Source organism: Alligator mississippiensis, chromosome 2, assembly GCF_030867095.1.
Source record: "Alligator mississippiensis isolate rAllMis1 chromosome 2, rAllMis1, whole genome shotgun sequence".
NCBI lineage: Eukaryota > Metazoa > Chordata > Crocodylia > Alligatoridae > Alligator > Alligator mississippiensis.
In genome coordinates, this window is record NC_081825.1 from 274,494,148 (window position 1) to 274,506,902 (window position 12,755).

The following is a 12,755-nucleotide window of genomic DNA, read 5'->3' on the forward strand; positions in this document are numbered from 1 at the left end:
CAGGGTGAAAGTGGGCTGTCCACTGCAGGCTGGGGCTGGGGGTGGCACCAGGCTTTTCCTGGTGGGATGGTTGGGCCAGGTCTGTGCTCAGGTTGGGTGGTGGTGGTGCTGGGATGGGGTTTGGGAGTGGGCTACAGCAAATTTTGGGGTGGCCATCGCTTCCCCCAACCCTTCCTCCCAGTGCTGCCGCTGCCTGCCCCAAGCACAGCCCCGGCCCAACCCCCCCCACTGGAAAGAGCCTGGTGCCACCCCAGCCCACAGCAGGCAGCCTGCCCTCACCCCACACAGATCTGGAGGGCACATGCCCTCCTATGCCTCCACTGAGGGTGCAGATATTGGTGGGAGCTGCCCCGCAAGATGATCTGCTTGCAGCTCTATCCCATGCCCCGCCCCGCCCATGAAGCACCTGTCCCCAGGGCTGGATTAACACATAGGCAAATTAGGCACATGCCTAGGACCCTAAGTGAAGAAGGAACCCGGTTGTACTTATTTTACATATTATAATTATTGAGTTTAAAAAGTAATATAAATATACGGTATTAATTAGGGGCCCACAAGTTTGTTTGCCTAGGGCCCACTAAAGGGTTAATTCAGCCCTGCCTGCCCTTGCCCCACCCCCTCCCTCACCATGGAAGCCTCCATCTTGTCCCCCCCCACACACCCCTTTTCTCCCTCCTAACAGACTTACTGGTTGGGCACTGCTCTCCAAGCTGCCGGGCTGCACTCCTGGCCACATGCGTGCTGCGGCTGCACCCATGCATGCAGCATTTATCGGTGACTTTATCAGTCGCATCAGCCAAAAAAAGCCGATTGCCAATGATTTTAATTTTCCTTTTATTGGTGCTGATACGATATGGACCAATGAACCAGTACACCTCTATCCTTGACTATACCATTCCAGCCAAGTAATCTTTCTAACCTGCTCTGGAATATTTCCAAGGGTGGAGAGTCCACAATTTTTTTAGGTAACCTAATGTTTAAACATCCTCATAGTTAGAAAGGTCCTCCAAATCTCCAAACTAAAATTCCCCTGCTGCAGCTTGAGTCTTTTGCTCCTAGTCCTATTTCTTGCAGCCACACAGAAGGGCCATCTCCATCCTTTCTGTAATCACCCTTCAGGTATTTGAGGTTTGATATCAAATTCCCCCTCAGTCTTCTCTTCTCCAGCCTAAATAACCCTAGCTCTTTCAGCTTTTCCTCATAAGTCCTGCTTCTGAGGCTCCTAGTAATTTTTGTTGCTCTTCACTGGACTCCTTGGCTATGCCTCCACAAGTGAGAACGCGCACTTTGTGGCGCCTCAAAGGCTTTTGTGCTGCCACAAAATGCACACAGCACATATGAATAGGTTCTGCATTGCAGAGTAGAATTAGATAACTAGAACTCCTGGTATCAACCCTCCCCCACCAAACAGGGCAAAAAAAAGTGAGGTGGTACATGTGACTGCAGCATGTACTGCCTGAAACTGGAGCCTGGTCAGCTAGAGCCATACTGTGACTGCTGCCCAGGCTCCACATGCCCAGATCGCTGCTGTTGCAGTCCTAGGAGGCCTCTAGGGCCTTAGGTAAGGCTGCTGGTCCAGCCCAGGTGCTGGACCCAGCCTCTCCTACCCCATTTGGGGCAATTTGCTGCACTCCAGAGAGTAAGCAGGGGCATTCCCCAGGGGACAACTAGCAGCAACATAAATATGTGCCACTGCTAGTTGTCCCCAGGTAAACACACGTACATGCTCATGGGGATGCACCCCATGTGTCACTTGAGTTTTTTGTTTTGTTTTGATTTATTAAGACTTTTGTGACAGAGACAACATATTCATGTTTAATGATGTAGCTTTTCATCATTTTTGTCATTTTAATGATTTTTTGATTAGGGTGTTTATTATTATATATAGTAAGTGGAAATCTTTCATCTATTTTAGAATCTCCACTAGCTTTCACTCATTCCCCTGGCTGCATGTTTATTACTGACCAGAAGAATGAAGATGCTGAAGCTTACCTGAAAGAAATCCCTGAGGTCCACTGCATTTCTCAAAGTCCTTTGTATTACAGCATTGTATCAGCTGCAGCAGTAAAAAGGATAAGAGATCTAGAAAGTCTAATTGGAATAGATCCAGGTAAAAAAAACAGTTTCTAAGTTGCTTTTCATTTAGTGAAGAATAAATAGTTCTGGAAACTAAAATTTGTCATGTAGATTAGTATACATGATCTATCCAGTTCATTCAGATAGTATTTGAAATCAGGAATGCAGTAAGACAGTTCCAAAAGTTACAATGCCTTTGTAAGGTTATTCTGAATGATACTGTTATTCTCCCTTTCTATCTTACCATACTGATCAGTTTGAGCCAGCCAGTCTGCTTTAGCTAATGGGGCATCAGTATACTTTCCATTCCTAGTTTTACTTGCATGTTAACATATACTGCTGTCAATCTCGAAGTTCTAGATCTGGCTTATACCTGTGCTTCCAGCATGACTGAAGACCCACAGGGTTACTCCCATCAGAAGTGAGTCTAATTGTTATGTATAAACTGATGGGTAGCAGGAATTGCCCATCTGTGAATAGCAGAGTAGGATAACATATTAATACCAGCTCAAAAAATACTCCTTATGGCAGGCAATACAACATCCCTTAAAACTTTTGCAATACCATTCTACTCTTTCAAGTGTAGAACATTCTAGAAGTTGATTTTGTATGTGTTCTTTCAAAAAATTATGTCTTCTAGATGAATTAATGTCAAGCTGGGATGAAGATTACCTGAGTATCTCAGAAGTGGGTAGGAGGGATAGAGAAAGACAAAGCATGTATCAGTTCCTAACACCAGTATTGGCATGCCTCCCTTTCTGTCCCCTATACCCCATTAGTTCTAGTCCTATTTTACCTATACATTCTTCTGCCTCACTGAACAGGGTATGGATTTTAGAAGGAGAAAGTAGGCCTGAATTTGTGATCATAGAATCATAGAAAATTTAGGTTGGAAGGGACCTCAGGAGACTATTTAGTCCAACCCCCTGCTCAAATCAGGGCCAGCCCCAACTAGATCATCCCATCCAATGATCTTAAAAACTTCCAAAGATGGAATAATGGCCACAAATTGTTAGAGAGAAGGTTCAGGCTGGACATCAGGAGACATGACTTTACAGTTAGGGCTGCCACGCTCTGAAATGGGCTCCCAAGGGAGGTGGTACTCTCTTCTACCTTGGGGGTCTTCAAGAGGAGGCTGGACAGATATTTGGCTGGGGTGATATGCCCGCGGCATCCATTCCTGCCTGGGGTACGGGGTTGGACCTGATGATCTGTTTAGGTCCCTTCCGACCCTACCAACTATGAAACTATGATACTATGATGGAGATTCCACAACCTGTCTGGGTAATCTGTTCCAGTGCTTTACTATCCTCCTTGTGAGTTTTTTCCCCCCTAATAACCAACCTAAGCTTCCCTTGCTGCAACTAGAAACCGTTGCTCCTTGTTCTGGCACCTGTCACCTCTGAGAAGAGTCTAGCTCCATCCTCTTTGGAACCACCTTCAGGTAGTTGAAAGCTCCTATTAAATCTCTTCTCAGTGCCCCATGACCCACCCCTGGGCACTCCACTTGATATTGGCTGCCACCTAGACACCAAGCCATTGATTACTACTCTTTGAGTCTGATGATCCAGCCAGTTTTCTATCCACCTTCAATCCACATCATCCAACCTATAGTTCCTTAGCTCACTTGCAAGAATGGTTTGGGAGACTTTTGCTAAAGTCTTGCTAAAGTCAATGTATATCATGTACACTGCCCGGCATCCACAGAGCCAGTCATCTGATCACAGAAGGCAATCAAGTTGGTCAGGTATGACTTGCTCTTGGTGAATCCATGCTGACTGTTCCTAATCACCTTCTCCTCCAAGTGCTTTGAAAAAGCTGTGATTAGCTCTTTCATACTTAGTACCTTTCTTCCCCACAGTGTTTCCAAATTCATGGGAAATTTGTCTCTACTGTTACCTGCATAATATATCAATGGCTTTTTACAGCAAAAATAGCAATGCTATAAAGCGTATCTAAACAACCAGTTTTCCTCCAACCCTCTTATCTAAGTTCTCCATAGAAATCTATGGACTAGATATATGAGCTTTCTTTATCCAATAGTGCTTTTACTGCCTTGGCATTCAAAGTAGCAAAGAACATTTACAGGCTCTTCTTCTGAGAAAATAATTCCTTTTGTGGGACATAATATCATTTTCTATGGTAACCAGGAATCCTGGCTTTCTCTGATTTAAAAAAAATCCCCAATTTTTGGATTAAAAAAAGTAACCCCAAGTCCACATTTTTCCACGATTAAAATTAAACACCACTATATATATATATATACAAATTAGTGGTGTTTCATTTTAATCATGGAAAAATGTGGATTTGGGGTTACTTTTTAAATCCAAAAGTTGGGGATGTTTTTAAATCAGAGAAAACCAAAACCCCTGATGATAACATATGTTGTAACAATTTCTTAATGGGAAAATTCCAGCCTTTGTGTTTAGTCTGACTACAGTAATCGTAAATAATCTACATATAGTGAATAATACTGCAAAAGCCATTTGCAGTTCACCTTTAATGCATCATTTCGTTTTCCTTAAGGACCATCCTAGCCCATAGGCTTAGTTATCTCACTAATTCCCAAAGTCTTAGAGTAACTGAAACATTTTAAAGGTGGTGTTGGTGTGGCTTGATACATTTCTATAAAACAAATTCTACTACTTTGCTGCATCTACACTAAATTAGGACATCCTCCTTGGTTCCTTGTTCTGGCTGCAAATAGTGCCTCAGTAAGCAAATGGGATGTGCCTGCATCTCAACAGGGACTTCACCTGGTGATATCTCTGTTGTTCAGAACTGCTGTCAATGTCTTCTCTCTCTTTCAGTTTTTCTATTTAATTTCCATCTTTACTTCTGTACAATCTTCTACCTCACTCATGGCATGATATGCATTTAATAGCCTTTCTTACCAAAAGCAGAACCAGATAAATGGGTCATTACACCTGTAGCCACGTCTGTTGTTGCCATTCATTCAAACTTTTAAATAAATTAGTCTATGTTTTCTCTCTCAACATACTGGAGTAATTTTGGCTCTCTACAATTCCACAAACTTACAGTAGTCCACCTTGGGTCATATATGGAAGCTGATATTTGTATATCTGTGTTACGGGGGTGTTGGTTGTAGCCATGTTGGTCTAAGGACATAGGCAGACAAGGTCATAGTTTCATAGTTTGTAGGGTCGGAAGGGACCTTGACAGATCATCAAGTCCGACCCCCTGCCATGGCAGGAAAGAGTACTGGGGTCAAATAACCCCAGCAAGGTGTTCATCCAGCCTCCTTTTAAAGACCCCCAAGGTAGGAGCCAGCACTACTTCTCTTGGAAGTTGGTTCCAGATCCTGGCCGCCCTGACTGTGAAGTAGCGCCTCCTGATGTCTAGTCTGAATCTACCCTCTGCCAGCTAGTGACCATTATTTCTAGTCACTCCTGGTAGTGCTTGGGGGAACAGGGACTCCCCCAATGACTGCTGGTCCCCTCTGACTAGTTTGTAACAGGCTACTAGATCCCCCCTCAGCCTTCTCTTGTGGAGGCTGAACAGGTTCAGGTCCTGTAGCCTCTCCTCGTAGGGCCTGCCCTGCTGCCCCCGATCATGTGGGTGGCTCTCTTCTGAACTCTCTCAATGCTGTCCACATCCCTCTTGAAGTGCGGCACCCAGAACTGGATGCAGTACTCCAACTGCAGCCTGACCAGTGTCGCATAGAGGGGGAGGATCACCTCCTTGGACCTGCTTGAGATGCGTCTGTGGATGCATGACAAGGTACGGTTGGCCTTCCTGACTGCGTCCCCACACTGTCGGCCCATGTTCATTTTGGCATCAATAATGACTCCAAGATCCTTTTCTGCCTCTGCACTGACAAGAAGGGAGTTCCCCAGCCTGTAGGTATGCTGCTGGTTCTTCCTCCCCAGGTGCAGCACCTTGCACTTGTCAGTGTTGAAACCCATACTGTTCTCATCTGCCCACCCTTGTAACCTGTCTAGGTCCAATTGCAGCCTATTCCTCCCTTCTAGCGTGCTCACATTCCCCCACATCTTAGTGTCTTTGGCAAATTTGAATAGGGTGCTTTTTACCCCCTCATCCAAGTCACTGATGAAGATGTTGAACAGCGCGGGTCCGAGGACCGAGCCCTGGGGGACCCCACTGCCCACATCCCCCCAGGTCGAAAATGACCCATCCACCACTCTCTGGGTGTGGCCCTTCAGCCAGTTAACAACCCATTTGACTGTGTAGGTGTCGACACCACAGTCTCCTAGTTTTTTAATGAGAATGGGGTGAGAGACAGTGTTGAAGGCCTTCCTGAAGTCCAGAAAGACTACGTCCACTGCTACCCCTGCATCTAAGGATTTTGTGACCTGGTCATAGAAGGCCACCAGGTTGGTCTGACAGGACCTGCCTCTAATGAACACATGTTGGTTGCCCTTCCTCCCTTTTTTGAAAATGGGAGCCACATTGGCCCTTTTCCAGTCCTCTGGCACCACACCAGAGCACCACGAGTGCTCGTAAAGCTGTGCCAGGGGTCCCGGCATGACCTCTGCTAATTCCCTCAGCACTCTGGGGTGGAGGTCGTCAGGACCAGCTGATTTAAATACATCCAGTCCCCCCAGACATTCCCTGACTAGATTCTAACTGACCGTAGGCCTGGGTGCGCCTCCCCCAGGGCCTGAGGGGGTCCCAGCGGATGGGCTGATCTGGTCCCTGCTCAGGAGAATGGAGGCAAAGAAATCATTAAATAGGTTAGCCTTGTTGTCTGGTGCAACAACTGGATTTCCTAGCGTGTCTTGCAGAGGCCCCACATTACCGGGTACCTTCTTTTTGCCCCCTACATATTTAAAAAAGGACTTCTTGTTGTCCTTAATCTGGGTAGCTAGTCCCAGTTCTATCTCTACGTTGGCCTTCCTGACCGCCCCCCTACAGTCCTGAGCAACAGAGGTATAGTCCTCCCTGGTGATGGCCTCTCCCTTCCATTGGGTGTACACCTCCCTTTTAGCTAGGAGACGTTCCCGTATGCCTTTGGTGAGCCATGGGGGCTTTTGTGCCCTCCTGCCGCCTTTGACCCTTGTTGGGATTACCTTCCTTTGGGCATGGAGGATCGTCTCCTTAAGGAACGACCACTCTTCTTGGACACCCGACTCCCCTCCCCTCTGGGACCTCAGTACTTCCCCAACTATTCTTCTTACCTCATTGAAATCCGCCTTCCTGAAGTCCAGGGCTGCTGCCTCACTGCAGGCTTTTGCCACCTTGCGCTGGATGGTGAATTCTAGCAGACGATGATCACTGTCAGGTGGTTGAACACCCGCAGCCCCCTCACCAGGTCGTCGCCTGTGGCCAGCACCAGATCCAACAAGGCGTCTCCCCTAGTGGGGCTGTGCACTTCCTGAGTTAGATGGAGGTCCTGTATCTTGGCTAGGAACCTACGTGAGTGGTCAGACCTGGCTGACTGCTCTTCCCAGCAGATGTCTGGAAAGTTCAGGTCCCCCATGATGACCACATCTTTTGACCTAACTACCTCCGTGAGCTGACTTAAGAATTCCTGGTCTAGCTCTTCCCCTTGGTTGGGTGGCCTGTAGTAGACCCCCACCTTTGGGCAAATGTGATATCTTTAATTAGACCAACTAAAGAAGTGGAAAACAAATTCTTTGAAAAGTTTCTGTTTACTGACTTTACAAAGAACAATTTTTCCAACTATTTAGTTGGTCTAATAAAAGATTTACCCAACAAACCTAGTCTGTCTATACCTGTGTTAAGCACTCATACAAGGCCCTCCCCTAAAAAAATCACTTGAAGTCAAGCAATCTCATCAGGTATTGAATGGCCTCATATTGGGCCTCTCTCTGTTTCATCATTGTCTTAGTCTTCCACAAACTACATGAAAAACACTTAAATGGAGAACAGATACCTTGATTCTTGAGGATAGTATTCTTCAAACAAAATGAGATTCAGGAATTGCCAGGTTCTCTTCTTATCCCCTCCCTTTTACACCCTCACATGGAGTGGACAATATTCTTTTAGAAAGAGATCTAGCATCCCTGCTGGTTTCAGAAACTGCAGTCATTCCTGTTTATTGGCTCATGTACCTGCCTCATCCCCAAGAGCACCGCATCTCTCATACCAGTAAGGAAAGGATCTGGAAGGACTGTTTCACAGTCATCTGACCAATACCAAAGAAGTAGCTGTGGAGGTAAGGAATGAAAGAAACTGAAGGATGTGACAGTTCCTAAAAAGGGGTGTATTGGTATTTATTTTATCATTATTTCAATGCTATTATTTCTTTCACTCCCATTTCTTTCATAAACTCTTACTTCTGTGGAAATTTTCTGGTGTTTCCAGGAGTGCTCTACTCTGTGTACCGCTCTCCTCAAGCAAGATGTTTTCTCTCCTTCCGCCCCTTTGAAACTCCTTTCCCTTAACAGTAACTCAGTTTCATGAACTTCTTTGATGTTGTCTTTTCCCTCTCACTGACATTTGTGAGCCTCAGACCCCCAGCAACATCTTAATTGGTTAATTAAGTAGATCCAGCTATTTGCATAGGGTTCTCCAATGATGTGACAGTCCATGCTGTCACATTTGGCATAGTTTCTATCCTCAGCTGACTGCAGAAAATATATACAAGAGGAAGGAGAAATGCAAATGGTAAAATTAAAAGAAGAAAGCAATGAGGAGAAAAAAAAAGATGGGAGGAGATAAAGATAAGAGGAGAATGAGGTAAATAAAGGTAATGAGAAGTGTCTTTAACCTTATAATCCAGCCAGTCCCTTCATTTTTCACACATACCAGCAAGTCTGAAAAATAAGAAATCTAATTTTTTTCTTTCCTCTTTTCCATTAGGAAAATATCAGAAATATGGATATACTGGTTTTAACTGTATAATATTACTCTGTATTGGCTGACTTACGGAAAGGGTAAGCGCCATTAATGGAATAGTTGCCTTATTTCAGGAGTGTAGGATCTGATCATCTGCTAATATCACCATACTGCAAAAGTATTACTTAGCATGAGTGTTCTGTGGGTTATCAATAGCAAGAGATATTTAAAACTTTGATCTCTACTTCAGTGAGGGTGTAGAAGTTCAATCCAAGAATAAAATTCCTAATATCCATTAGTATCCCACAATCTCATCCAGTCCTTGGAAATTACCTAGTTTCCAAGTTAAATCAGTTTAGGAATTTGCCTTTTTCTCATGGGAAGATAGAAAGATAGAAGAAGATTAAAAAAAGACAAAAAGAAGACATAAAGATAGAAATACAGCCAGGCTGCACAGTTTGGGTGTGAACTGAAACTCTTCTAAAATCTGTGAGGTTTGACTTGGAATCCACTCTAGCACAGATATGAATACAGACTGAAAGAAAAAGGTGAGACATTATTTATCATGTTCTTGAAAATACAAAACAAATTGCTCTAGTACAGAAATAAGAATGATTCATGTTAATACCTAAAAATATCAATATAGTCATAACCAGTATTCTGTTCATTGAATTTCTCAGCCTGGAATCACAGACCATTAGTATAACTATTTCAAAACTCATACCACTCCACCTTTACCCCTACCTTTACTGACTCAGCAGGAATCAAGACCCATCACCATTTGGTCATTATTCATACTGTTTGGGAAAGTTTAAATGATGTCTGTATCTTCCTAGTTAGAAGGTAGTCCCATCCTACAAAATCCACTGCTCTGTCCTGATGCAGTATTTCCACATGTATAGATGTACATTTGCATTAGTTTGTGCAAGGGTTTTAGGTTGTAGCCGTGTTGGTCTAAGGACATAGGCAGACAAGGTTCCTTGGGTGAATTTGATATCTTTTATTAGAGCAACCCAAATGGTTGGAGAATAGTTATTAAGCAAGCTTTCGGGTTCAAAAACCCTTCGTCAGGCTAAGGAAGCTTCAGCAGTTGGTGTGTGCTCTTCCTGGATGGAATGAAAAGTAAAGAAGCCAGGGGCTGGGCTGGGCTGGGGAGTCAGCTGCCAGGCAGATTATAATGTATCAAAAATCCAATGTCTATGTTTAGTCCCTGATCTCTACTATCCAGCAGGTTGATGAAGTGGAGTTCATAGGCTCGTCTCTGGGAAGTGCTGTGTAAGTTTCCCTTGAGGATCAGGACTGAAAGATTGGAGAGAGAGTGGCCCTCCTGTGAGAAATGTGCCCCCACCGGTAATTGAGTGTTTCTGTCTTTGATGGATTTCCGGTGTGCATTCATTCTGGTGCGCAGTTGTTGTCTGGTCTCTCCTACATATCTTCCATCAGGGCATTTGGTGCATTGGATGAGGTATACTACATTTCTGGAGGTGCAGCTGTAAGATCCAGGGATGTTGATGGCTCTGTTGTGGGGTGTAGTAATAGTGGAGGTGGTAGAGAGGTGTTGGCAGGTTTTGCATTTCTTGTCCTGGCACGGTCTGGATCCTTTTGGTGTGTTCTGGGCTTGAGGAAGTTTGCTTCTGGTGATGAGGTTGGTGAGGTTCGGTGCTTGTCTGAAGGCTAGGATGGGTGGCTCTGGGAAGATCTTTTTAAGAATAGGGTCTTTTTCTAATATGGGTTGCAATTTTTTGAGGATTTTCCATACAGGTTCAAGGGATGGGTGATAGGTCATAACCAGCGGTGTGCGATTTGTGGGTGTTTTTCTTCTGTACTGCAGCAGTTCTTCATGTGGTATCCAGGTGGCTCTTTCAAACATGCGATCTACCTCTCTGGAGGAGTGTCCTTGCTGGGTGAAAGCCTTTTTAAGATTGGTGAGGTGGCAATCCCGGGTGTTCTCTTCAGTACAGATGCGGTGGTATCTGAGGGCTTGGCTGTATATCACAGCTTTTTTGGTGTGTTTCAGGTGATTGCTGGTTCTGTGCAGATATGTGTGTTGGTCTGTGGGTTTCTTGTATACTGCGGTCTGTATTTTACCCTTCTGGATACTGATCATTGTGTCTAAAAAGGGGATGTTGGTGCTGGAGTATTCTAAAGAAAGTCAGATGGAGGGGTGGTGACTGTTGAATTTCTGGTGGAACTCAGTCAGAGATTGCAGGTCCTCAGTCCAAATGATGAAGATGTCATCGATGTATCTTAGGTATAGTAAGGGTTTGATGGTGCAGTTCTTGAGGAAGTCTTCTTCCAGGTAGCTCATAAAAAGGTTGGCATACTGTGGGGCCATTTTAGTTTGTGCAAGGAATCAGAACCTAGATCTGTCCCTGTGACCTGGATTTCTTTCCTGTCATCCATCCTTTCAAGCACTAGAATGTTTCACCTCAAGGTCTTGTTCTGCCACATAGGCAATATTTGGGATGGGCAGAGCCAATGGAGATGGGTTTGGAGCCATCCATTCATTCATAGTGTCACCATCGGTTATGCCAAGCTGAGAGCCCCTGTGCTTAATCACAACATCTCTTCTGGGTCTCCATGGGATTGTAACAATATGTGTACCAATGTGTGTCTTACTTTCATGGTCACTTTTTTCTCGTGATTCTGTACGTTCCTCTGAGAACAGCTGGAAGAAATCAAGGGCCAGTGATTCACCCCTTATTGAGACTAGCCAGAAAGTTCTCCAAATCTCCTGTAAGAGGTGTGTGTGTTTCCTTCCTCAGGATGTTCAGGATGCATCAGGGCAATGCCTATGATTACTATACCTCATCATGTGCTCCTGACATTTTCCCTTGCATTTTTGGACATTCTTTCTTTTTCTGGGCTACTTTATACCCCTCTCCTCTCTCTGGCAGATAAATATCCATTGTGTGGATGTCTGCTCCAATAGAGGTGTATTCACTTTCCCTGACCCAGTGCCACCCCCACCTTCTCTCCTACTTCTGTCATGGTCCTGAAGACTCTTTTCCTCTTGTAGATAATGCTGCAGCTCTGTTATAATGTGTCTCAGGGGTCTGGATTCCCAGCTCTGGTACCATCTGTCTATATAGCCTCCAGTAAATCAATCATCTTCTTTGTGCCCACATTATAGATAACAAGATAAAAGACCTCTGAATCTTTCTGAACAGATTTAATTTAATCAAATCTGAATTGTGCAACTGAATTTAACAGAGATTTTAAGTTTGAAATTGCATCTGCTTCTGAAATTCCTCAGTGGTCCTTTAATACATGCTAAAATATATTTTCAATCCATTGCTGATTCTTTTCCTATACTAACCTTGCAGGAGGTGATGAGTTTTGCTGAGAGCCCCCATTCATTTCTCTGTCTCTTTTGCCATGTAAATAGTAAGTGAGGGAGCTGGGGGCAGGGTTTTTGGCTGCTTCACATTTTGGATCATCTTGATACCTGGCAGTAAGGGACAGGGATTGGCTCTGACAAAATCTCCTGGAGAGAGCAACATGTTAAAAATCTAGCCTTGTCCTTCAAAAAAATGTGCTTTTATTATTTATAGGACATCGAGGTGTGAAACATTTGTTCTGTCAGGACCAGCTGCTAAAGGCTTGTCTGTCCATTTCACATGCCCAATCAGTGCTCATAACCACAGGATTTCCTACACACTTCAACCATGAACCACCTGAAGAGAATGATGGACCTCCTGGAGCCATTGCTATTGCAGCCATGTTGCAGGCCTTGGGGAAATATGTTATTATAGTAACAGACCTGAGAGCCATGAATTTATTTAAACAGATTATTGAAGAAGCTGTTCAGCAAGGTACAGCATGCAGTTTTTTCTCAGTTTTAATTTGCTGATGTGGTTCAAGCTCTGTTTCAGAACACTTTTTAAAATAGATCA

At 44.4% G+C, this 12,755-nt stretch overlaps 1 protein-coding gene across 4 annotated transcripts in view; it reads left to right on the forward strand.

Annotated features, from left to right (window-relative positions):
• Positions 1 to 12,755, forward strand: part of DGLUCY (D-glutamate cyclase) — a 96,085-nt gene that overhangs the window by 60,369 nt on the left and 22,961 nt on the right. For 2 of the 4 annotated variants that reach the window (XM_006271822.4, XM_019481669.2), the window contains exons 7-8: positions 1,916 to 2,110; positions 12,414 to 12,674. In XM_006271822.4, coding sequence (XP_006271884.1) covers positions 1,916 to 2,110; positions 12,414 to 12,674 — 456 coding nt within the window. The remainder of the gene's footprint in view (positions 1 to 1,915; positions 2,111 to 12,413; positions 12,675 to 12,755) is intronic. The other 2 variants (XM_019481670.2, XM_019481671.2) reach the window with 2 other exon arrangements.